The sequence below is a fragment of the Perognathus longimembris genome, chromosome 11 (genome assembly GCF_023159225.1).
Source record: "Perognathus longimembris pacificus isolate PPM17 chromosome 11, ASM2315922v1, whole genome shotgun sequence".
NCBI classification, from domain to species: Eukaryota; Metazoa; Chordata; class Mammalia; order Rodentia; family Heteromyidae; genus Perognathus; species Perognathus longimembris.
Window position 1 is genome coordinate 18,999,682 of NC_063171.1, and position 26,796 is coordinate 19,026,477.

The 26,796-nt window shown below is 41.5% G+C and overlaps 1 protein-coding gene and 1 long non-coding RNA gene across 2 annotated transcripts in view; one reads left to right on the forward strand and one right to left on the reverse strand.

Moving 5' to 3' along the window:
• Positions 1-6,514, reverse strand: part of Rgl1 (ral guanine nucleotide dissociation stimulator like 1) — a 125,178-nt gene extending 118,664 nt beyond the window's left edge. Inside the window, exons 1-2 of the mRNA XM_048356966.1 lie at positions 6,373-6,514; positions 5,276-5,386 (exon numbers count right to left, since the gene is read on the reverse strand). Of these exons, the coding sequence (XP_048212923.1) occupies positions 5,276-5,386; positions 6,373-6,399 (138 nt within the window). The 5' untranslated portion in view covers positions 6,400-6,514. The remainder of the gene's footprint in view (positions 1-5,275; positions 5,387-6,372) is intronic.
• On the forward strand, positions 1,605-26,796 carry LOC125359301. The gene is made up of 3 exons (XR_007212525.1): positions 1,605-3,599; positions 10,464-10,470; positions 26,775-26,796. It is a non-coding gene; the product is annotated as an uncharacterized LOC125359301 (long non-coding RNA).

A 26,796-nucleotide genomic window follows, 5' to 3' on the forward strand; every position in this document is an offset into this window, starting at 1 on the left:
ATACTGTAAATGCAGTGAAAGGCACCAATGTAATAATAGTATCTCAGGTGATGCTAAGTGAAATGAACTCCATGTTATGGAAACGATTGTTATATCACAGTTGTAACTACTTTCAACGTCCCATGTGTATCTGTAGCTTCTATTATTGATGATGTTCTTGTATCACCTTCTTGTGGTTATACCTACACTATCTCTGTAATCTTATCTGAGTATATTGGAAACCATGTATACTGGTATTAGAACTAGGAAATTGAAAGGGAATACCAAAATTGAGAGACACAGGGTAAAAAAAGAAAAACAACTACAAAAGCAATTCGTGCAAAACTGTTTGGTGTAAGTGAACTGAACACCTCATGGGGGGAAAGGGAAAGGGGAAGGAAGGAGGGAGGGTATGAGGGACTAGGTAACAAACAGTACAAGTAATGTATCCAATGCCTAACATATGAAACGGTAACCTCTCTGTACATCAGTTTGATAATAAAAATTTGAAAAAAAAATAGTATCTCAGGTGATTCAAATTTGCTCTATTTTCTTGGTTAGTACTATCAGTCATATTATTGGACTAATTATTAGAAACATGTTATTGGACTATTAGGAACATTATAGAAACACGTTCTCCAGGTTAAAATGATAAATACCAGCCATTTCATTTACAGATGGTTGCTAAATTTTGAAGTTTACTTTGTAAAGCCTAAGTTAAACATTCCAGCAGACAGGAATAGTGCAGACCCTTGGGCTGATTTCCAGATGAAAACAAGGATGACCAGCTGTAAACTCCAGGCTCCTCGAGGGCTTATCTTCTTACAATTCTAAAATCCCGCTCCTGCACTTTCCAACCACACATAGTTGTAAAGCTCGCCAACACTTTTTAACTCATGCATTGCCTTCCTATCTTCACTGTTCAGCAATGAGACAAATACAAGTAGACCTCTGAGGTTTAAAAGGCCCTGAGGAATTTTTTCTTAAAATGAATAATCATTACTTTTGTTCATGCCCTGCTTTGTTCCAGAAAGATTATTGAGACAGCTGTAATCATTACTTAATTGATTTTTCTCGCTCCCGTGCCCTTCTCCTCTTTAAAAGCCAACATCTTCATGCTGATTTTGTGTTCCATAAGAAGTAGCCATACATTCATATTTATCAAGACAATATCAGTTCTCAAGGAAGGGTGAAGTTCAGAACCATTCACTTAACAAATATTTATTGAGTTTCTGCCAAATACACAAGCAAATGCAAGAGAATGAGGTAAACACATAACATGGAGATACAGAATACTCCAGAATACAGAGAAGGGACAGCTCACTCAGACTTGGAGGATCTGAGAGGATTCCCAGAAGTTAATGAAGAGTCATGAACTATAACTATATGAAGACAATATGGATAGCAACCCCACCAAAATGCTAGGTAAAGTCAATGCAAATGCATAGTCAACTGAGAGTCAATTTCTTAGTCTGGAGAGGAGAAGGTGCTCACTTACCACTGCAATCACAGAACCCTCAGACTGGCCACAATTCACCTAAACACTGGGCTCAATATCAGATTCCCAGTTCCCTTTGCTTTTACATTCTGCATCCTTCTGTCCTATTTCACTGTCTTTAGCTATCAAACTTTGCAACTCAGGCCATCAAATATCTATCAAGAGCCCATACAGAAACAGGGTGACAAACACTGGACACAGCAGGGAGACAGAGGGGCCCACCACGAGGACCACATGAGCCCAGAAGTACAGAATTGAGGAAAGCCATGAGCCCATCTGCTGGCCCCACCACATCCCACAAACCTTGAAGAGTTGGGCTGGCACTAATAATCGTGTCTGTGAAATAAATGCTGCTATGGTAATCTTTTCTTAGATTTGACACATTTTTCTGGCTCATAAGTCTGTCCTGTTCTGAAGACACCCAACCCCTTCCCTGAATTCTTTTCCTTTGGCTGTTCTTCCTAAAATGATACTTTTCCTGCTTTCAGACAATCCTGGAATTTTTTAACTCATCTCTACATATCATTATCAATGTATACCCACAATGTCGGGATCAAGAACAAGTAACAAACATTGACCATCTAACTTCCCAACAACCATTGGACACTCCACAAATTCTTCCAATCGTGAGACTTTATGATTCCATGACACACTTGGAGCTACTTTTCTATGAGAACTACAAATGAATAAAATTATCCTAGCCTAAGATGTTATTACAAAGGCAAACACATCCACATTTTAATAATACTATGTTTTCCCAAACTGACAACATACCTTCACTGTCGATGCACAGGACAGCAGGGATGTGCTTGAGTAACCCTGGACTGGGCCATACTTAGTGGTGTAATTGACAACTAACACACAGGGCCTTCTAAAGATGAGCTACGTGCAAAATCCAAGCTACATAATAAAACGCAATGACTTAACATGTTTCAGATTGTATGACAGTTCACATCTGAGAATATGTAATTATTTTGCTATGCTTCCCAGAATTGAATATTAATGCTCTGGAGGTCTTAGCACTAGAAAATCGAAAAGTTGGACTCCATCTTTGAGTCTTTCTGAACAGTGTTACAGACATAAAAAGAAGCTGTGCCTATGCTCATACACAACATTACCTCGTACGTCATCAGTGCACTGTTTACATATTCAGAGTAGAAAGCTTATCCATAAGATCTTCATACTATATCTCACAACATAAAGTTCAAGTTCGCATTCAAAACACAGAAAAAGGCCAGAAAGCCACATTTCTCTATATAAGGTATGACCTTGAGGGTAAGCACCATAGCATTCTTGCTTTTCTGAGCCAATGTCCTATCTACTTCTATACAATTAGATAAATATCCTAGGCAGTTCTAGACAGAAAAGTACTGACCATCTGGGTGCTAATCTGGCCTCTACCATTTCTTCGCTGTGTGACCCTGCAAAGCAACTTAACCATTCTGGGTATTAGTTTCCTTGTGTGGAAAACAGAAGACATAATCAAAATATCACCTTCCTCACAAAGTAATTGTCATACTTAGTAAGTGTGAAGTATCTTCCTCTCCTCAATCTCTTGTTAACCCTAAACTGGGTTAATTGGAAGGATTCTGAGTAGGTTGCTGCTAGGATGTAGCAAAACAAACACCAGGAAGCCACTGAGTCCCAGAGAAAAAGGTTTTGTAATGACTATGGCTGAACTGGCTGAGTCATATTAAGTCTGGAATTCTCTAGGACATAAACAGAGCTGTCACATAGGACACTGAAGAGACAAAAACAAAGGGTTTCAGAGGTGAGGAGTTCTCAGGACTGACATTCATGGAGCAGGGCTGGAGAAGTGAGAAATGGGCTGTGTACTATGTTGAAGTGGGGAGAGAACAGAAGATTCCTCCATTGACTAAAAACAATTTTTTTTCTATTTCTTTTTTAAATACCAGGGGCTGAACTCAGGATCTCATGCTGGAGCCACTCCCAATATTTTTGCTTTTATGTTTCATTTAGGGTCTCACGCTTTGGCCCTGATTAACTTCAAGTCTCAATCTTCCTGTCTCTATGCTTCTCACATGGCAGCAATTACAGGCATGCACCACCACATCCAGCTCCATCAAGCACCAACCTAACCTACGGGAAAAAAAAACCAAGGGTCTACCATCTAAGAATGCTAAAAATTTGAGAAAATTCAGAAGATAGGGAGATAAGAGCAGAATAATTAGTGAGAATTAATAAATAATTACTGATATCTAAATCAATGACAGGTTATGTGTGTGGAGCCTACAAAGTGAACCCTTCTATTTTCCTTCACTGCATTTATTATGGTCATATTTGATTAAAAAAAGAAACAACAACACTGTCTTCCATACACCAGTCTCATTAGGAAGAGGGGAACAACCCAACATCAGAAAACATAATAGTTATTTGAAGGCCACAGGTCCAGAGCATGTATATCATTCCGAAATAGCCAGGCAGGCCAAACCACACCAACACCACATTTAAACACAACACATATACACATCCACAGTGTAAAGTGCTGACTGATCAGAAAGCTAGCTATTGTCTCCCTATCAGGTCTGCTGGAATGTACATGATTAACTTAACGAGCATTTTCTGAGGAAGATTCCTGCTTGATCAATGAAGGCCTCATATTTTCACTAGAAAGGTTCCTTCAGAGACCATACTGGCAGTGGCACCAACAATTTCCCATCTTAGTGGGTGGTGTCTCATTCCCAGTACTGAAGCAGGGGAGGGCAAAGCAAAGAAGAGCTGTGTCTGTAGTCACAGCAGGGGAAGTGATGGCTACTAGCTCTCCTAGCTTTAATACCAAGTCACATGCTGCTTCTACTCTTAACAGGAGGCCCTGTGCTGCTTCTACTCTTAACAGGAGGCCCTGGGAACTTCCCACGTGAATTCTGCTGCAAATATTGTGAATTGTCTAAAATTTCAAAGGCAATAAAGCTGGGGACAGGTACCTAGCCTTGAATGTACCTAAGCTTGGAAGTCGCTGGAATACAGTCAAGTCAAAGCACACACTCCATCCCTCTGTCCAGCCTGCCATGGCGGGCTTTCTGAGGCTCCTGGGTCACTTCTCACTCCCCTCCAGGAGGCAGACTCCTATCTCCAGCTGAAGAATTCCTGCATCCTTCACCAGTTCACGCTTGCTCAAGTTAGTGATCCTGTCACCAGGCTTTGCATGTTGCACAGTCCCTTGATTTGAGATGTGTTGAAAGATCCCCTGGGCAAATTAAGAACTCACAATGACCCTACCTGATATTTAGAATCTCAGTGGGCATGTCTTGTTCTTAGAAACAGCGTGTTTCCAAAGTCCCCCTCTGTTCACATTCAACATGGGGTGTAGTGGGCACTGAGTATACAGTTGTCTCTTTGTGGGCTGACAGAAAGGAGGTGGGGGGCGGGGGAAATGCTGCCCCTCAAAGGCAGCAGGTTTGGAATGATCTTCCCCCTGAGCATTCTGGGTATCCTGGAAACAGGGGCAAGGCTGCTCTCAGCAATAGGTGAAGGCCCCCATGCTTATGGCTCCTCTCCACTCCATACCTAAACTATTTGGCAGATACCTTAAAAAAGTTTCTCAGAGGTTCTGAACTATTGACAAACCTAGAGAAGATGCTTAGGAAAACAGACTTCCAGTAAAACAACAGACCTGTTGCTACTAAGTTGCAAGCTTTGGGTCACTAGCAGTTTCCTTTTCAAGGCCAAAAGAAGAAAGAATGGGAAAAAAAAGAGGCTGCCTTTGCTAAATAATGATATTCACAGAACAACAGATTCTGAAATTCCAAAGTTCACAGTCTCTGTGGCTTTACTCACCCCTAGCCATCTTGCTCCTTTATTGGCTGCCTGTTGAATCTGGACTCTTTTGAGGGTGACATTGTAAACAGCTCCTTCCTCTACCTCTTCGCCCCAGTCCTGAATCGAGCTCTGCCAGAGACAGGATAAAGAGATAGAAAGAGAAAAAAAAAAAAAAGGTTATTTTCCCTCTCTTTGCTAACCACAATCTATCCCAGCTGGGTTGCTGCTTACAGCAGCACTGGAGGCACAAGATGGGCTGTTCAAAATAAAGATTTCAGTAAGAGCAATACAAGGCACATTGCTACACAGTGAACACTGAGACTTTCTTGGCCCAGAGTCCCTTCCTGTGGATCAGGATGCCCCTGACTTGGCCATTTTCTTATTTTTCCTAGACTCAATCACATATCTTAAATCGTTTCTTGTAAATATTTTTCTTTTCGTCCTGATTAACTTTTCCCCTGAAGTGAAAGGAAAAATAACTTAATTGTTGGGGGGGGGGGTGAGTTGATACTTTTTAAAGTGACTCAATCATTTGAGCAAACTACACTTAAACTCAAGACACAAACAAGTGTTTAAAATGCCAAAAGTCCTCACTCCTCTGGAAGTAACATGGCTTGCGTGCCCCCCCTTTTTTTTCTTATTGTTTTGGAACCCAAAAAGTGAGCGGGAGTAGTAAGTTATTTCCGTGGAAGAATCTGGCAAGTGCAGAAAAAGCAATCCATCGTGGAGCCGCCTCGACCCCCAGCAGCCGCGGCCCCCCGGGTCTCCGCGTCGCTGGCGGACGCCGGGGATGCGGCGGGGGTTTAAAGAGCTGAGCTGCTGGAGACCGTGCGCTTGGCGGGGCGCTTCCCCCAAACCCACAGTTCTTTCCCCTTCCAACTTCTCCGCTGACACCCCCGAAGTCCGGGCGCTGGCTGAGTAGGCAGTGGCTTACGGGGAGACGCCGCGCAGGGACAGGGAGGAACACAACGCGAGCGGGATGAGCCAGCCCCTACTCCCAAGCCCAGAATCCCCCCGCTGAGTTCCCCGGCCAGGGAGTCTGAAGCCCGCCCCAAGAGAGTGGGCGAAGATGCCCGGCACAGAAGCCTCCGGAGAAGGCAGCGAACTCTCGTTACCATTTTAGCTTGCCAAAGCAATTTCATTCTCAGTTTTCTCTTCGGTTCGCGCACGCCTCATGATGCGCCGTGCTCGGAGGCCCGGTCCCGTCCCGATCCCGGTCCCCGTCCGGTCCGGATCGCCGGCGGCCACCGCGCGCGCACACACACACACACACACACACACACACACACACACACTCACGCACACACGCGCGCGCGCCGCTGCGCTGCCCCGCCGCCGCCAGTGCGCGCGACTCGGGCCACAAAGGGAGCGCGGCGAGCGAGTGAGCCTGCTGCCAGCGCAGACTCCTCCCCACGCCACTCCGTGATGTCAGGCTTTCCTGTTTGTGCCTGCGAGCGCACTCTCCCTTTCTTCCAGCCCATGGACCAGAGTCAGCGCGAAATCTTCTCGCTGGCGCCGCCGGGATGGACAAGTCACCTTTTAAGTTTGTCAGGCTTCCCCTGGAGGCCACCAGGTGCCAAAACAGGCCAGGCCGTATGCGCCGGAGGGGGGGGGGGGGGGGGGCGCCTGTCTGCCTTCAGTTGCACTCACAAGAAATGTGCACTCGCCTGGGTCCCAAATACTTCTATTAATGGCCTATTGTCTCTTTAGTTTCATTAGAGCAGTGTCCCTCGGGTGGGAAGTTTTGCATTCTGGTCAGAGGATATTTAGAAATCCAAAAACATGGCCCTGGGGTTGTACCCGACCCCAAGAGGGCAAACTGTCAACTGGAAATCAGCCAGGACTTCTTGCAGCCACGCCTTCTGATAAGGACTGGGGAGCTGGCCTTTTGGTGATGGGAAAGAGATAAAGAGGGGAAGGGTTTTGCTGGGTCTGGCAATATGGCAAGCGGGCCATCCGTGGTCTTGAAAGTTCTGGGTCCCTGTGAGTAGAAGTCTTGGGTGGAGGTGGTTGTCTGTACTGTGGAGGACCCAGTGAGATCAAAACTTCAGGGAAAGACCAGCACAAATCTTATAGTAATGGAAAGATCTGTGCTGGGACAGAATAGGATGAACATGGTTAAGGCAAGTTAAGACACAAGGTTAGGCTTTGGGTAATAAATATATCATGAGCTAAGAAACTAGAGAATTAGTGTACAGATGTTCCCAGGAGGACAAAATGGGTGATTGAAAGGGTGCATCAAGGAAAACCATAAGAATCTTTGGACCCTGGAGAAGGTGTTCAAGTCATGGCATCCATCCAGTTCCCTTTGCACAGCAGAATCTACAGGACTCAATGACTGCTAAGAGAAGAATGTTCTTTATCAAACCAAAGTGGTTGTTTCTACCATGTGAGGAGGGGAGGAAGCAAACACACAGGAAAACATACACTGAATCATTCTGTGAGCATGCTGAGTGTCCTGAGAGGCCAGAGAAAAGCCTCCTGGCGGTCCTACCTCCAGGGTAGTTAAGACAATCTCAGGACTCAGCCCAACCCGTCCCGTCAGAATGAAGCTACTGAGGAGGATAGACAGCTGTGAGGAGAGTTAACCTTTAAGCCTAATTTGACCTCCCCTTTGAGCTGACTTTTGCCTAAGAATTTCTTCTTCGGTAGCAAGCAGTTTTGTTCTGTTTTTAAAACACACCCCTTCCAGGAGGCCTTCCTAGGACAGGGCAGCCTACCACGTTCCAGGCTTCTCTCTGGTTTAACATGTCCCCTTCCCCTTCCTGGTGGAGGAGACACTGCTGGCCACCTGGTATCTAAGGGCAGATCCTCACTTAAGGAGAGGGGTCTTGAATCCACTTCCCCTGCCCCTCCACTTCTGCATCTGTAGATGAGATGAACATCAATTTTGCAGAACTTCAAAGAGGACTGGATGAAATAATGTAGGCAAATCATCTATCATATGATAAGTGGTCCAAAAAAAGTTCTAGTCTCTCCTTACTGCACTTCCTCCCAAACTCTCCTGATCAAGATTCCATGAGAAGTGGCTTTCTGTTGGTAATGTGGCAGCTCTGAAGTGTCTTCTCAATTTCCTTACATTTAAGAGGGGTTTCCCAATAATAGTTATTAGTAGTTGACCTGAAAATATGTGATTTTATACAAATCATTTTCCCCAAAAAAACAAGACAATGACAACATAAGTCTAGCTTTGCATTATAGAGAATAATCAGCTGTTGTCATTTAAAAATATCTCACCTGCAGGCAAGTAGTCAATATTGCTTATGAAAGGTACTTTTGGATTAACTACTCCTGATCAATTTGTAGAAAAAATAAACCCATCTGCTATTCATGATTCAGTTTGAATTTACCTTCCAGATTTCCCTACCCCCAAGTCCTGAAAAAACAGATAAAAGACTGAGGATCACAGTTCTAAACCAACACACTCAGGAAAGTCCCTGAGAGTCTTATCTCCAATTAATCACCCAAAAAGCCAGAAGTAGAGTTGTGGCTCAAGTGGTAGAATGCTAGCTTTCAGCAAAAAGGAATTCAGGGACAGCTCCCAGGTCCTGAGTTCAAGCCTTAGGACTGGCACACAAATAAAGAGCAGCAATGGGAGCTGGAGTCATGGTTCAAGAGATAGAGCACCTGCTTTGCAAGCTCAAGGTCCTGGGTTCAATAGAAAGGAAGGGAGGAAGGGAAGGAGGAATGAAGGAAGGAGAGGGAGGAAGAAAGGAAGGAGAGGGAGGAAGAAAGGAAGGGAGGGAGGTTACAACAATGTCTTATAGTTTTCAGTGTGTGAATCTGTTGTTTATTTTTACAGGTTTATTCTTACTTTTTTGTGATTAAAAATCTTTGAGATAGGGTCTTGTCATGTAACCCAGCCTAGCTTTGAACTCAAAATCCTCTTGTCTTTGCCTCCTGAGTACTGCTATTAAAGGCACATACCATAATTTCTGATATTTTGTTCATTTTGTATGCTGTTGTAACTATGATTACTCTTTTAATCTTATTTTCAGATTATTGGTAGTGCCTAGAAACACAATTGATTTTTGTAAATTAACTCTATTCTTCACCATTACTGAATTTATTCTAAGTAGGTTTTCTGTTGACACAGTACACATACCATATTTATGGATTCATATATCAGATTCCAATACCATACAAAATTATATACAGATTCAATGCAGTCCTACCCAAAGCCCAACTTCATTAACACATAATCCTAAAATCTATGTGAAATCAAAAGGCAATCCAAACATCCAAAGCGAGTTTGTGATTATCAAACATATCACAAAGCTACAATAACCAAAAAGTATGGAACTTTTACAAATACAAATATACAGACCAATGGAACAGAGCAGAATGGCATGAAATGAACCCATATATGGTCAACTAATCCTAAATAAAGGTACCAAGGATACACAATGGGGAAATGATGGTCACTTTAATATATAGCAAGCAGAAGGCCCTGAGTTCAAACACCAACACGATCCTTTACTTCCAAAAGAAGAAAAAAAACTGGATTTTTACATATAAAAAGTGTAATTGGACCCTTGTTTTCTCCCTCTCCTCCCTCCCTTCCTCTCTCTCTCTCTCTCACACACACACAAACATAAACATAAGACCTGAAACTCCTAGAAAAAGCACAAAGTAAGGCTTCAAGACCTTGGTCTTGGCAGTGATTTCTTGATATAATACCAAAAGCACAGTAAACAGAAGCAAACACAGACAGGTGGGACTACATCAGACTAAAGCTGCTGCACAGCAAGGTGAACAACCAACAGAGTGAAAAGCAACCTGTAGAACAGGAGCGAGTATCTGCAAACCATTTTGAGTTGACCTAAAGGGTAGAGAAGGAACTCCTGCAACTCAACAGCTAATCACAATGAGCAAAGTACTTGAACAGACATTTTTTCTGGAAAAAAAAAGACATACAAATGGTAACAGGTATATACAAATAAAAAGATGATTCACATTACTAATCATTAGAAAAATTGGATGGTTCAGGGCTAGAGTGCCTGCCTAGTAACCACAAGGCCCTGAGTTCAAATACACTATAAATAAATAAATAAATAAATGTAATATTAAAAATAAACCACCTCATAGTGAGATGTCACCTCATACCTATGGTTAGGATGGCTATTACTATTTGGGGGGGGGGGGGCGGGACGGCGTGCACATGACATATCTGTATGAGTGCACCAGTCCTGGGGCTTAAACTCAGGGCCTGGGTGATGTCTCTGAGTTTCTTTGCTCAAGGCTAGCACTCTGTCCATTTGAGCCACAGCTCAACTTCCAGTTTTTGTTTTGTTTTGTTTTTGTAGTTAGAGATAAGAGTCTCATACACTTTCCTCCCAGGCTGGCTTTGGATCTAGACCCTCAAATTTCAGTTTCCTGGGTAGCTATGATTACAGACCTGAGCCCTGGGCACCCAGCTTTATTTTTTTTAAGAGTGATAAATGTTGGTAAAGATTTAGAGAAAATGTAACTCTGGCATGCTATCAGAATTTAGATTGGCACAACCACTACAAAAACAGGATAGTGATTCTTCAAAAAATTTAAAATAGAGTTATCATAAGATCCAGTGACAATTTTGGATATTTTTCTAAAATAATTTAAATCAAGACCTCAAACAGATGCCTTCATTCCCATATTTAGTACAGTGTCATTCACAATGGCCAAGATATGGAAACAACCTGAAAGTCTATGAGTGGACAAATGGACTTAAAATGTTGATATAAAGTTTGGACAGATGAAGTGAATGATGGAAGGGGTGACTGATCAAGATGTATTGTACTCATAAACTGACATGTTGAATTGAAACTCCTTTGTATAACTGCATAGAGACAATTTTTTAATGTGATATAAGGCCAAGTATAGTGGTTTTTACCTATAAGTCCAGCTATTTTGGAGGCAAAGATAAAAGAATCAGTTTGAGGCCACAAACAGTCATTCAGTTAGTGAGCACTTATCTCAAAAAATTAAGCCAGGGGTGGTGATTCTTACCTGAAATCCCAGAAAAAACAGGAGGCAAATGGAAGGAAAATGACAGTCTGAGGCAGGGAACAGCAAGTGCATGAAATCCTTTGTGAAAAGCAGACTAACATAAAAAAAATGCTAGTGTTATGGTTTAAATGGCAGAGTACTTGCTTCCTTAGCATTTGTGAAGCCCAAGTTTAATCCTCAGTAGTCTCCCTCAAAAAATGTGTGTGTATATATATATATATATATATATATATATATATATATATATATAGTAGAAGAATATTATTGCATCTCAAAAAAGAAGGAAAACCTGTTGTTTGTGACTTCTGCTAATGTTACCTCAGAAACAGGTTAAGGGAAATAAGTCAGACAGATACTGTATGATCTCATTCACATAAGGAAGTCATACGTGCAGAAGGTGAGATGGTAGTGCCAAGCTGGGTGTAGGGAGATGAGGAGGTGAGGGTCAAAGAAAACAAAGTTTCTGTTATATAAGACAATCACTTCTAGATATGTACTATCCAGTATAGTACTTATAGCTACCAATACTATATTGTATAGCTAAAATTCTCTAGCAGAGTAGATTTCATGTTAATAGACTCACAACAGCAACAATAATAGGGTGCAGGAAGAAAACTTTGGGAGGTGATGATTACAGTCAATGCCTGCATGATGGGATGACTTCAAACTTACCAAGCTGTATACACTAAATAAATTCCACCTTCTCCACATCATTCATACCTCAATGAGATCATCAGAAGAAAAGCTTGTCTTGAAGATGACAATATCGATACAAGATGGCTAGGAATAACAAAGCCTTGGTTTTGTCATCCTCAAACTCAATGGTGGACTATAATGTCTTATACTCTGGCAAAAGTTTCAGGGAAAACAATCCCAAGAGGAGGACAGCATTAGTAAAACTATGTGAAGGAAGGCAAATAAGTGTCCTAAGAATACTGATTACAAACTGTCTCTGCCTACTAAGTCATTACCTCACAGAGTAATTTGAAAACTTTTCCCACACACTTAGTAGATGGTTAGATGAAAGTGATAATAGACATTTTGCAATATTTTCTTAATAAACTACATCTTCAGTTGTTCTATAGATTCTTAAAAAAAAAGTTTGAAGGACATAAACAAATTGCTTCCTTCTTAATTCTTCCCTTCAATAACATCAAAGACTTGTGAAAGGCAAGCTACTTATCGTCCTTTAAACAGCCCTACAGAAGGCTTCTCCTCATTCCTCAGGTTTGCAGGCTGTCTTGCTTACTAATTAACTTCCTCTGCTCAGCTTCTCACAAGCATGTGGGCATGCTGTTAGGACTGTTTCCAGCTAGGAAAACTGGGATTGAGAAAGTGTTGCAGCTCAGTAATAGAGTGCATGTTAGTATATGTGAGTCCTTTGGTTCCATCACAAATCTCAAAGTCAAAACATAAAGCAAAACACCTGGGGTGCCCCTATTTGCCTATTTTTTGTTTGAACTTTCAGCCGGGCTTTGCAAAGGGTACAAAGCCTGTCATGCTCGGTTGAAGATGAATAGTCCTTTGAACACCTTTTAAGGACACACTTGATTTCATTTTCTGAGACCAAAGTAATTTATTATCATAGAGATACTCTAAGGTATGAACTAAAATTCTCAATGATCTGTTATTAGTTTATCCTATGCAGGCAAGCAAATTATCAGTGAATTTTAGACTGACCTACTACAACTGAAAAAGAGGCTGTGTCCTCTTTCAGGGCAAAAAATGAAAACAGGAGAAATATAAACAAATAACACCTGATAGATGGCTGGCCAAACTGAAGGCTTCTCTGGCCATGGGAAACATTTTCAACTAATAGTTTACAAACTGTTGGTGGTTGTTCCTAATTGTTGAAGGTGCTCTCCTGAGAAGAGGTGGAAATATGGAATACTGTTTGTAAATTGGCCTAATAAGCATTATTACCTCATCTAATTACAGATTTCCGGAAAAGAAAAAAATGATACAGTCAGAAATTTGTTCACATGTATTAAAAAAGCTCAAACAGAACAATTGGCTCAGATGAAATGCCAGGTTGTGCGACCTGCAATAAATATCCATAAACGGAAGGTGAGTGATGACCTTGAAGGCTCTGACCAAGAAAGAGTTATTGGGCAATTAGCCAAATCACATCTTCTCTTCCCAGCTAAGGGGACCTTTTTTTTTTTTTCATAATAATGGTATTGGAATGATACTGGACCTCAGATTTTCTGAACTAATACAACAAAGAGGCTAAGTATGCAGTCAGAGACAACTAGAGTTTAGTCCAAGGTCCATCACTTTTCTCTGAGACAAAGTATTTAACATTTCTAAAACTATAAGAAATAGAAAAATGAATATCTTCTTTATTGGCTCATAGGAGGAATTGAGATAGTCTGCTTTATACCTTTACACAGTATCCAACCATAACTGTATAGACAGACAAATAAGATAGATGGATAGATAGGAATATGAACACTTTCCTTATTGGCTGATAAAAGGAATTAATTGAGATAATCCATATTAATACTTTAGCCCAGTATCAAACCATGGCTGGATAATTAATAACTAGATAGATATAGATGGTAGATAAGTAGATAGACTAATAGACTAATAGATGATAGATGATACAGATTCAGTAGTTGAATAACACAAATCTTAGATATCATGTTTCTATCTTAAAGTTGCTTATGCTTGCAAAACAAAGGCATAAAGGAAATAACTGAAGGACGACTTTACAAAGCCAGAGAAAAGCAAGCTTAATGGCCAGATCAGGGCAGACAGAGCTATGTGTTACAGAGATACTGTGTTATCGACTACTTTTGAAGAAAAAGAGAAACATGTTTTGAGAGGAAAAGAGAGGGGGTCTTCTAGTAGAGGTCATAGCAAATTCAAAGGAGTTAGAAAAAGATGAGATTTGGTTGGAGAAGTGGACCACATAGCCCAAGAAAGTAAATGTGGATAAAGTAGCCAGCTGGTGGAGATTTTCATATTTTTCTTAAAGAATAATATTGAGGCCAGAGGCCAGAGGACTCACCTAGCAAGCATGATATAATGCCAGGAGTTCAATCTACAGCACCATAAAAAGAAAAAAAAAAGGAAGGAAGAGAGGGAAAGAGAGAAAAAGAGAGTGAGGAAGAGAAGAAAGGAGGGAGGAATGGGGGAGGGAGGGGGGGTGGGAAACATAGTTTGAAATGATAAAACCACATGTCAACAATACAACAATACAATAGAGAAGGTTTAAAGTAAAGTCTGTCAACGCATGTACCAAATTAACTCCTACACCAAGTAAGATAATATAAGAGTTCTAAAATAAAGAAGGAAATCTGAAGTACAAGAAATGTATCCAATGCCCAACGTATGATACTGTAACCTCTCTGTACATAAGTTTGATAATAAAAATTTGAGGAAAAAAAAGAAGTAAATCTGAATGAGAAGAAAAATAAATGTTTTAAGACTGGAAAAATTGGAATTTTGATAGGGACATGAAAGTAAAGAGAAACTGAGGCAAACTTCGGCTTTGAAAAAACCATGTCAGTTCTCAGGTGAAAGTAGAGCTACTGCAGGGTGACAATAAGAAAAATGGTGAGGGGTGAGTGAGCTCACATTCAGGAGGTTATTGCAAACTGAACTCACACAATTCTTTCTCCTGTGGAATAGTCTCACTGTGTGCAGACCACTGAAGGAAAGGCAAATGTAACCAGAGAACCTAATGAGAGTGAAGAGGAGAGAAGAACCAAGAGAGCTAGTGTTATGGTAATTAATGCCAAAAGGAAATCTCACTATACCTAAAAATTCTCATACTCATGAAAGTCTTGGAATACATTCTATGGGCTCTTTAATGTTTCAAACAAGCACTTTGTATTCTGCCACTATTATAAGATAGTTTTCCCTATTTTAAACACAAACAAAGGTTGTGAAAAAAATAATAATCAGTTATTCTATTCTGTGATACTATTCAAAAAAATGTAACCCAAGTTAATTGAAAGTCTTAGTGTGGTCAGTTACATAACACTAGAATTGCTGAATAGCTTAAATCCTGTGTTTTCCCAGAAATATTTGTCTTTTGGATGAAACCAAGAATGGAAAGTTTCTGCCTTAAAGGAGAACTTTTGGGAAGGTGGAAAGAGAAGAAAAACCTATACGGTGGAAACCAAACTTGAATAAAAACAAACCAAAATGTTTCAAGTATGCTAATGACTCACACAGAGACACGCCAAGACACAAAGTAAAGTGAATTTTATCATTTTAGAAACTGAATTGTAGACTATCCATCAGATACTATCTTTTTAAGTCAGAAAATATCTCATATATTGCCTTTGCCAGGAACAAATTTAGACAGATCTTTGGTTCTTGTTATTTTCCTGTTCAGTTGGCAAAATTATCTACTAGTAACTCATATGAATCCTGTTTGGTCTACCCCAGAAACTGCAAATGTGCTTGCTTCAGGACAGGAGGGGGGAGGGTTGTTATCCTGCTTTATGGAACTTCTATTAGGTAAGCACACATCTGCCCCTCAAAGCTGCATAAGAATTTCACCCCTTCTCCCCTTTTCCTGTCTCCAGTGGGAAGGAGAGAAGGAGATGGGAAGGGAGGGAGGAGAGAGAGGTGTCCAAAACAACTAAACTGATAGAATAGTCTGGGTTTCATCTCTAACACTAAACATTGACATAAAAACTTAATAGTTGGGCCAGGAATGTGGCTTAGTGGTAGAGTGCTTGCCTAGCATGAAGGCCTGGGTTCTATTCCTCAGTACCACAAAAACAGAAAAAAAGCTGGAAGTGGAGCTGTGGCTCAAATGGTAGAGCACTAGCCTTGAGCAAAAGAAGCTTAGGGACAGTGCCCAGGCCCTGAGTTCAAGCCCAAGACCAGCCAACAAACAACAAACAAACTTAATAGTTTCTCTCAACACAAACAAAACAGCAAGGCACCATAAAGGGATAATGGTAATTTTTTCGTCTTTTTTTTGCCAGTCCTGGACCTTGGACTCAGGGCCTGAGCACTGTCCCTGGCTTCTTTTGGCTCAAGGCTGGCACTCTGCCACTTGAGCCACAGCACCACTTCTGGTAGTTTTCTATATATGTGGTGCTGGGGAATCGAACCCAGGGCTTTATGTATACGAGGCAAGCACTCTTGCCACTAAGCCATATTCCCAGCCCAAATGGTAATTTTTTTCATATAGCCAAATAGGCATTACTCAATAGTGATTAAAGGAATTAATTCTATTCTATAACTTGCCAGAATTCCCTTTCTTTAGGATTGGTATGTCCTGGGCCTCAGGAAGCCACACCACTGACTCAATGCTGTGACCATAGCATGAGGAACAGCTGGGATTCTTGGCACACATGCACAATCTAGACTAAGTTTTCAGTCACCCTTGCCCAAGAAACCTTGTGGGTAAAGTGGGAACTGGGCAAAAGTGAGAAATTCTTCAACTTGACTGAGTCTATACTTCCATTCCAGACTCTGTCTGCCCTGGGGAATCCAGAATCAGTTTCAAGTACTGGAAGAAATTTAAGTGACTTTGGGTGCAGAACTCCAGGACAAAATCAGAACTTAGTGATTTTGTTGTGACTGGGAACAAGCAAGTCAAATGTCTCATTCACAATGGCAGAGCAGCAGGATAGAGGAGAGCTCACTACCTCATACAAATAGAGTTGACAAACCACTCCGTGATTGCCTATCTGTTGGGGAGCAAAGTAGAAGGCCTTCCTGTTTAACTTGCTATATATTTTAGTCTCTATAACAACAACCCAGGTCTATGTCCCAAGTGATATACCTGTTGAGCAGAAATCTGTAGAGGTGAGAGAACACAATAGTTCAGGGGTGTACTCACAGGTATCTACTCTGATTCTGAGATTGTTCTGGTATTTAACTATTTATCATCATGCAATGAACATTTACAGAGTGCTCACTGTACCAAGCTCTGTGCTAGGCATAGCAGAATAAACTTTTTTTTTTTTTTGCCAGTTTTGGAGCTTGGGTTTAGGGCCTGAGCACTGTCCCTGGCTTCTTTGTGCTCAAGCCTAGCACTCTACCTCTTGAGCCACAGTACCACTTCAGGCTTTTTCTGTTTATGTGGTGCTGAGGAATCGAACCCAGGGCTTTGTGCATGTTAGGTAAGCACTCTACCATAAGCCACATTCCCAGCCCCAAAATACACTTCTAACAAGACAAAGGAAGTATGGGTCTTGTAACATTAAGAGATCAGAGGAGCAGTTAGACAACTGCTTATGTCACCTTGTGATAAATGCTGAGGACAGAGGTGCTATTGGAGCACAGGCTAAGCCTGTAGGATTCAGGGAAGTAATTTTAGAGAAAATTATGTTTAAATGGAGACTGACCGATGAGATAGAATCAATGAAAAGTACGAAGGAAGGGAGTGGCGGAGAGAAGAGGAAGCCAAGCAGAAGGAGCAGAATGGGAGCAAAGTCTAGGAGTTTGAGGGATCGCAGATCCAAAGAATCCTGTATACCACCTAGGCACTGTCTCTGAGCTTTTTTTTGGTCAAGGCTAGCACTCTACCACTTGAGTTCCATTTCCAGCTTTTTGGTAGTTTACTAGACATAAGAGTGTCACAGACTTTCTTTGCCAGGGCTGAGTAGATAAGATTACACATGTGAACCACTGGTACCATGTACATTTTCCATAAAACAGAAATAATATCATATCTTCCCTTCTTGACCATGCATTTGTCTTAGTACAATAGCCCCAGTTCACAAGGCCTATAGGTCTATATAGATCTGAAGCCACATATCATTTTCTTATGCATTTATTTGTTTAGAAAAGTTCTATTTATGAATTGGCACAGTAAGATATTAAAAATAATTAAATAATCATACTAATTAAGAGAAGGCATGTGAGTGTGGTCTTTCAAGAATCAAAACAATAATATCTAAACAAAAAGTATTAAGAGAAAAAAGCAGTCAAGACAAATATTAGTATTTTCAGATCACAAAGGTACCACAGGTAATTGAAACTGAATACGGGATCCTACTTTGGGTAATACACTAACTAGATGTATGTTCCTTAGAAGATAAGTTATGTATTTTGCTGGTGGTGCTGGTGCTAGCGTGTGTGTGTGTGTGTGTGTGTGTGTGTGTGTGTGTGTGTGTGTGTGTGTGTGTCGGTCCTAGAGTGCTTCTGGGTGGAGCTGTGAGAGAGTTTAGCATACAGAAGAGATCAGCATCAGGTCGCCTTCTCAACAACATCTAATCCACTGAGGAGCCGGACAGGATCAAAAGTCAAGGAAGAAGGAATTTTCCCCTCTTTTTCTGGCCTCACTCCTGGAGCTAAGATGTCTCATCCTATCTCTTGAGCTCACACAGGAATTTACAGGATCTGCTCCACTGATTCTCAGACCTTTTCACACTCAAACTGAATTACACCACCTCCTCCCTGGGTCTCTGGCTTGCAGATGGCAGATCCTGTGACTTCTCAGCCTCTGTGACTGTGAGCCAAATCATAATTCTATATAGGCACCTACTGGTGCTGAGCCTCTGGAGAGCACCACCTGTTACAGGAGGCAAGCACGAACAATATAAACAGTTAGGTAGAGGGTGATTTTTTTTAAATGAAAACATCTTGAACCAAATTCATAAAAAAGAAATAACATCATATCTTCCAGGCAGCAATGGCTCATGCCTGTAATCCTAGGTATCCAGGAAGCTGAGCTCTGAGGATCATGGTTTGAAGCTAGCCTGAGCAGAAAAATCTGTGAGATTGTTATGGTCATATGCCAGCCTGGAGTGAAGAAGCTAAGGAACAAGTACCTGGACCCTAAACTTAATCCTAGTTCCAATACAAAAAGAAACAAACAAATTGGTGTTCCAGTTTGTTTCACAAGGAAGAATTTTTCTTTTTAATTTTTTTTACCTTTTTGCTTATTTTATTTTTTGTTTATGTGGTACCAAGAACTTGAACCCAGAACCTCATGCATGCTAGGCAAGTACTATACCACTAAACCACATTCCCAGCCCAAGGGAGAATTTTTCTAGCACATCCCAAGTAAGAAACTGGTACGTGGCTCGGAAGAGAACATTGTTCAATTCTCTTCTTGCAATTGCCTAGGTGTTAATGCTAAGTACTAACTAATTGGGACCAATAAATGAGAGAAATGTCTCTGGCATCTCTTAAGGGAGGGAAAAAAGCCAACTTTAGAAGTAATATTGTTCTCCTTCAGAGAGGAGAGGTCATACCCTATTAAAGCATCTGATTGTAGTAGATATAAAATATGAATAGTTTCAAGGTAATGGGGAAGGAGTTTAATGATGTAGGGCAGGATGGAAGATGAGAGCCATCGAAGCAGAGAGAAAGGAGTGAGCCAAAGCTAGAAGTCAACTGTGAGGTCATCAGAGAATGGACACTGAAGGAAGTGTGTGCCTCTCCCCCGTGGATTCTGCCTGTGTTTCTCTGGGCCAAGGTGGTCTGGACAAGACTACATTGTCCAAGCAGGTCAGATGGCCTAGGTGCAAGTATAAATAGTTTTGCATTGATGGTTACAATTGTGTTCTGTCACTGCATCTTACAAAGTGCCTAATCCTCTCAATGGCCCTCCCAAAAGTAGAAGTATCATTATCTCCAAGTATTATCTCCAGTTTGTGACTCAAGCAACTGAAATGTTGAGACTATAGACAATATCAACGGACTATGGTCTTAAAATATACTACTTTCAAAAGACTGCTTCTTTTCTTAGAACACTTCAACAATGGCAACTTTGCTCTTGTTTATATTAGTTAAGCCTTACGGCATCTTATGAAGTATATCAATGCTTTATACACACGAGGAATTACGTGGCCTGAAGAATTATGTCCTTGGAGGCTCTTTCACGACTGTGGTATCCTTTACATTCCACTGTCTCAGCACAGGGTTGCACTGTCTAGCGTGAATGTCCCATTTGTTCAGTTTAAAGCTGGTCATGGGTGTGACTTCTGTAGTCTCTACACTCAGGAGGCTAAACCAGGTAGATGTATAAGCTCAGGAGTTCAAGAGATCCACCTGGGCAACACAGTGAAACAGACTCCCATCTCAGAAAAAGAGAACTTCCAGTCTAGACAAAGGATGAGTGAGACAAGAAGGAAGGCATAGTACAAAACCCAAGCTTCAAGAACCACCTCAAGTGAACTGAACACCTCATGGGGGGAAAGGGAAAGGGGGAGCAGAAAGGGGGGTATGAGGGACAAGGTAACAAACAGTACAAGAAATGTATCCAATGCCTAATGTATGAAACTGTAACCTCTCTGTACATCAGTTTGATAATAAAAATTTGAAAAGAAAAAAAAAAGAACCACCTCAAACATGTGTAGTCAAGGAGGCAGACAGGTCTAATGCCAAATCCTGAGTGGGAAGCAACAAGCAGTTGATGAAAAGGAGGAGAAATGTTCAGTTCAGGTGAAAGGATAGCATAAGGGAAGGCAGGAATGCCCAAGAACAAAGCAACTTCCCCGGTAGAACTGAAGGGCTTGGTGAGGAATGAGCTGCAGGCACACTACACAGAGCAGAAGCCAGGAGAGGAATTTGGACATTATTCTGGGCAATAGAGACACAGGAAGCCATCCTGTGGCATGAGAAGACTTGGCAGTTATACCCATCTGATGTGAGTGGCATTGCCTCTTGTGTGCAGCTAGGTAGGTTAAGTATAACTCTTCTAAAAGAGTAAAAGGAAACTGGTAAAGTTAATACCTTATTAACTACACCTCATGCTTACAAGGCAGGTCCTCTACTGCTGAGTCAGTTTCAAGCCTTCTCTCTCTCTCTCTCTCTCTCACTCTATGTATTGGTTATTTTTAATATAGAGTCCTCCTGAGTAGGCCTGGACTGCAATCCTCCTATTTGTGCTTCCCTTTGCCTCTGGGATGATAGCTTGCATTACTGCACCCTCCCATGTGCTTCCCCCACAGTTAGAGATGACAAGCATGCATCACAGCACCCAGGCATTGATTGCCTTGGAAAGTTTTATGCTTGGGCTGGCTGCAAATCTCCATTCCCCTATCCCTGTCTCCCATGTAGCTAGGGATTTGAGCCACTGGAGTCTCGCTGCTTTTTAATAATTTTTCTTATATAGTTATCTACCTGACAGCATTTAAACAGGAATAGAGGGAAGTGAACACATTGGAGAAATATTTAGGAAGGAAAATGGAAAAAAGTATGTTATAAATGAGGACTCAGCTCTAATTTACACACTGGACTCAAACTAATCTTCTAACTGTAGTTAGCTACGTGGAAGTAGCTCCCACTGAGATAGTGCCCACTCTAACTTTTCTGTTTCCCTTTGGAAAACCAAAGCCCAAACTCAGTAGGCAGCAGTGCTCCTGCCTGCTTCCCCTGTGTGTATTTTGCCCCTCCATGACACTGGACTTCTTGCTCCCACCTGTAAACCTAACATCTAAAATCAGTCATAACCTAAAGCAGAGAAAATGAAAAAATTTTGGCTCTGCACTCTGGAATGGAGCACCAAATCACTTTTTCTTCTCATCAGGCCCCAGGTTCCAGGTCTGACTCCTGGATTGGGAACGTGCCCCATCCTTCTGCGGCTGGTGCTCAGCTTCTTGCTTTCCATTCTGCTCTTTCCTCCCAGAGCTTGGAAGGCTGCCCATAAACCTGAGCAGAGAGGCTGGTGCCTGCTAACTGCTGACAGATTTTTGTATTACCGTATTCCATTTCTAAGTGCCACCTGTTTCGACACTTCCCAGTTTCAGCACTGCCTCACTGGAGACCCGTCACTCACCTCCCAATGCCAACACTGCTTGTCTGGGTGAGTGACTGCCTGTCACTGTTGCCATATTTTCCGGCATGTGCCTTTGGATGCCTTGTGTGCCAGCCTCAACTTCTGGCAGTTCCTGCCCATCTGTGGCATATCTAGCTCTTCCCAACTTGTAGGGATCCAGGCCACTTTTTTTTTTTTTTGCCAGTCCTGGGCCTTGAACTCAGGGTGTGGGCTTTGCCCCTGAGCCTCTTTTGCTCAAGACTAGCACTGTACCACTTGAGCCACAGCACCACTTCCAGTCTTTTCTATTAAGTGAAACTGAGGGATCCAACCCAGGACTTCATGCATGCTAGGCAAGCACTCTATCACTAAGCCACATCCTGGCCATTTCTAACAAGATTTCAAACTATAGCAAAAAGATATTTAAGTCTCTGAGGATTACAGCCTACCGTTCCACTGAAACGTCTTTGTCATTGAATTTGTGTGCCTTCCTTCCAGTCAAAACAATACTATTTGCTACACATGCCTATGCTTTCAGACCTCCCTTACCTGAGCCTGCTGGCTCCACAGTCTAGAAAAGGTTTTCTCTCATTCCAGCCCCACTTATGTATTCATAACAAACATTAAGCTAAAAAATATGACAGTCCATGATCCCCTTCTCCAACTGGAAACTGAATCTTCCTTGCCCTACTATAGATCATTAACTAGGCTTTGGGTTTGAATTTTATTGCATTCTTTCTTATTTTGCATGTCATATCCCCTTAGGACTATAACTATCTTGGGAGTAAAATCCATGTCTGATTATTTAGCAAAACAAAATAGGGAAGTGGGAAAAGAGAAAGAAAGGAAAAAGGAGAAAGGGTGGGGAGAGGAGACTTGGCTCAATTTCACAAAATGAGTAATGGGCCATCAAGAAAACTAAGTCATGCTCACACAGTCAAGTGCCTGCTTAACACCCTCTGCCAGTTCATTTCTAAAGTATGGGGGAATCACAGCTCTCCCCTGCCCTGACTATCTTAGAGAAATTCAGGAGGAGGAGTCCAGCTAGGAGAACCAGATAGACTGTGGGTGTTTCTACTTATGATTAGGGTAGGCAGCGTTAATTCCGGCACCCAGTACTACCCTGGCTACTTGTTCAATGTTCAGCAACGTGTTCTCAGCATGGAGATCCCACTGCCCTCTTAGTTTGTCAATGTCTATACCACTGTGTGCTAGTAAAGAATTAAGTAAATTGTGTAGATCATTATTTTTGGCTTAGAAGTTCCACATAAGCTAGAAAACATAGCAGCTATTTCACCAAATCCTTGGATGATAGGTAGATCCTATTACTGACAAAAAAATTAATTACAACCCATCCATCTTAATATTCTGCTGGTACTCTTCTGTCATAGTAAACATTTGAATGGTTTTCATGTGTCATAGATCTGTGTAAAAATGTCAGATGCCCAATCCTAGGCCATGAAGTAAGGAGTGCTATGACGCCAAATGGACATTAAAACTCAGATTTTATGAAGAAGTATTTAACTATGATTGCACGTGCTTCAAAGCGCTTTCCATTGGTTACTCATTCTTCCTGGCTGACTGCCTGGGTGATGAGCCTCATCTCCCTGCTAAAGCTCTAGGCACTGAGTTTCCTTTAGACACATCAAAGAAGATTCTGCCCTGCCCCAAAGAGGCCATGTAAAGGCAACCCCATTGCTGATACCCTCTCAAAATCTCACACATCTGTCTCCTCAAAGGCTATTCCTAGAATGAGAGCACTGAGATAAGGTAGAGATACAGCTTAACAAGGTTGATATATTTGGCATAAAGACAAGGACTTGGTTGAAATTTATTTGTACTCCTGAGTAATTAAAAATCCAAGTAAAGATTCCATTATTATTTTAATAGATCTCATAGCAGTGGATGTGTGGAGAAAGAGGGAAGAACAATCTTGGCAGAAAAAGTCTATAACACTCAGATCTGTAAGCTAAAGGGGAAGTATTCCAACCTACATAGAGGAAGAAGTTGACCTCTGCAAAAATGAAAAATGTTAACTGTGTGTTAAAAGGAGGAAGAAGTGGAAAGAAGAAGAGTAATAATTGCTTCATCTGAGTTTTTATTGAATTGAATTTGTTAAATTACTTGAACTTGATTTTTTTTTTTTTTTTGCCAGTCCTGGGGCGTGGACTCAGCGCCTGAGCACTGTCCTTGGCTTCTTTTTGCTCAAGGCTAACACTCTGCCACTTGAGCCACAGTGCCATTTCTGGCCGTTTTCTGTAAATGTGGTGCTAGGGAATTGAACCCAGGGCTTCATGGATGCCAGGCAAGCACTCTTGCCACTAGGCCATGCTCCCAGCCCTGAACTTGAAAGTGTGACTTTGACAAGCCCTTGCCTAAAAATACAAAGGACTAAAACATTGTCCCAGCCCTCCAGAAGAATCAGAGGGAGCATTCACTTCCATCCATCCTATCCTGCTGGCCAGAGAGAAGGCTAAAACAGAGGAACTGGGGGAGAGAGGAGGCTGACAAACCTACCTGGCAGTAGACCTGAAGAGAATATAAGCCACCATCAGAGAACAGGCTCCATTTCCACTCAGCAGCACAACTCCTTCTGACTTATGGGCTTGGAGAAGTCCTGAGCTGCAGCCATTTCATGCTGTTTCACGGCCATTTCACTGCCCCATGTGGTATGTCATATACAATTACCCATATATGATGAAAGGGTAAGGCAAGACTGTGACAAGTCCACTGCACTGAAAATTCACCTGTCACAGTTTTGGTGTGTCACACACACAAAGGTTTTCCTTTTCCCAAACCTACCTCAGTGGCTTTTTATGAAGGAACAAAGTCATCAACATTAATCAGAATAAAATATCCATGTACATTCAAGAAATAAGAAATCCAATAAAATAAGCATGATCTTAACTTTCTTTTTCTACCCCATGTTGGCCCCAGAAAGGCTAATCTCACGATTAGCACAGAATCTCCCCTTTCTTGCTCATCAAGCATTCATCACTATGGTATAAGAGGGTAGTCAACAAAATTACAAGCCAGGTTGGATCATTTCTAAATGCTGGGGCTTCTTCAGGGAAGTGGACCTGCCCCTGGGGCATGTTACTTCAGCTACTTACAGCTCAGAAGTAAAGAAGCTGAAGTCACAAGCTTGCTTACCCTAAAAGCCAATTAGCTTTGATCTGCTTCGTAGTCATACCCTGCATCCCTCCACCCAAACAGCTGTTTCAAAACTAGATGCCTCTGATGACAAGGGGGACTGATCCAAAGTAGAACTGACCTATTATTACTTCACATTTATCTTGGAAAATGACACAAAGCATATTAGAAACATTAAAATGACATCACCTGGTTGTTTGTCCCAAGAGATGAGAAACCCAACAATGGTGGCTTTCGCATTATTCATTTAAAGGAACCACAACTTTACACGCAGCCTTTTCCTCATGGTTGTACCTATCTCTTTCTTTGTTGTTACTGCTGTTGTTTGTGGTACCCGGGGACCTTGCCCATAATAAGCAAGCACTCTACAACTATGATACATCCCCAGCTCCTTGTTTTTAAAATTAACACAAATCCACAAGATAAGAATGTCTGAGAAACCACAACCAATATCTGGAATACATATAAAGACATAGAATTGACCTTGGGGACTATTTCACACACTCACTTGACCCAGAACTAACTTTGGGGCTACATTACCTAATGATGTGACATCGGGAACATGATGTCACATGTCTTGAAATGTAAGCATACTTGTGAATGCAACTTCTTTGACCTCAAGAGAATTAGAAATTTTGCAATGCTATACAAAAGAAGCAACAATTTCGGTCACTGACCCCAGAAATAAAAGGACTGACCTCTTGGAGAGGAAGAAGTCTGTCCATTTCTGTTCCTCCCAACCATATGCAGGTTAAGAAGAGACAAAGGTTCTGGGGCCAAGAACATCAAATGTTCACTTCTGTCCACTTAAGTTCTGCGCATTAGCCTTCAAAATCCAAGGAATCCAGACCTCTTGGGGTTCAGTTAAATCTCTGGACAATGAGCCTAGCTATTCTGGTAATTATCCAGGAAAATTTGTCCTGATACTAAGAGAGATCATGCACATCTCGAACCCCAACCTAAAAACACGCCATAGATGACATACATTAAATCAAGCTGAGGATGGACAGTCTTGAATATGAATTCACACTCTTTTTCTCATACTCGATTTTTCATGGGTTCCTAACTTCTTTCAGTAACCCTCCCAGTTCTCAAGCTACTCCACAGTTCCTTCTTTATGTCTATAAAAGACAAGAACATACTATATAAAATAAGGAGCCTCTAATCTCTCAAATCCAGAAAATCTTATATTGTTTTCCTGAACTTAATAAAGCTTTACATAGTCTCCAGTTTCACCCTTTACTAGCTGTTCATGAGGTCACTAGGAAAATCTTTACTCTGTGACTCTTTCCTCTCTTGTTTATCTTTGATATCCCCTCTTTTCCTTCCCTGGCTTTTCCCTTCTTCTCTAGCCTACAGTACAGGGCTTCCTTTCTTCTTTTCTATGTAATTCTAAATACAAGCTCTGCCAATAACTCTAAGCTGCCTCGTACTGATTTGCACCAGCTGTGCCTTGAGTTGGTTAGCCTACATTTATAAAAGGGTCTCCTTAGATCTTCCTCTGAGAACAAAATTCCACAAATACATCTAAAAGTTACCACCAGTGGGGGGAAAACAGCCCAAAATAAATAGATCCTGTTTTGGACTACTGAGTACATTAAACAAGAGAAAATAAAACTGGAGAAAAGAAAAATGCTACCCAGCATTGTAACTATATGCTTTTTTGGACACAAACATGCTATAAGAATGATCCAGGGCTGGGAATATGGCCTAGTGG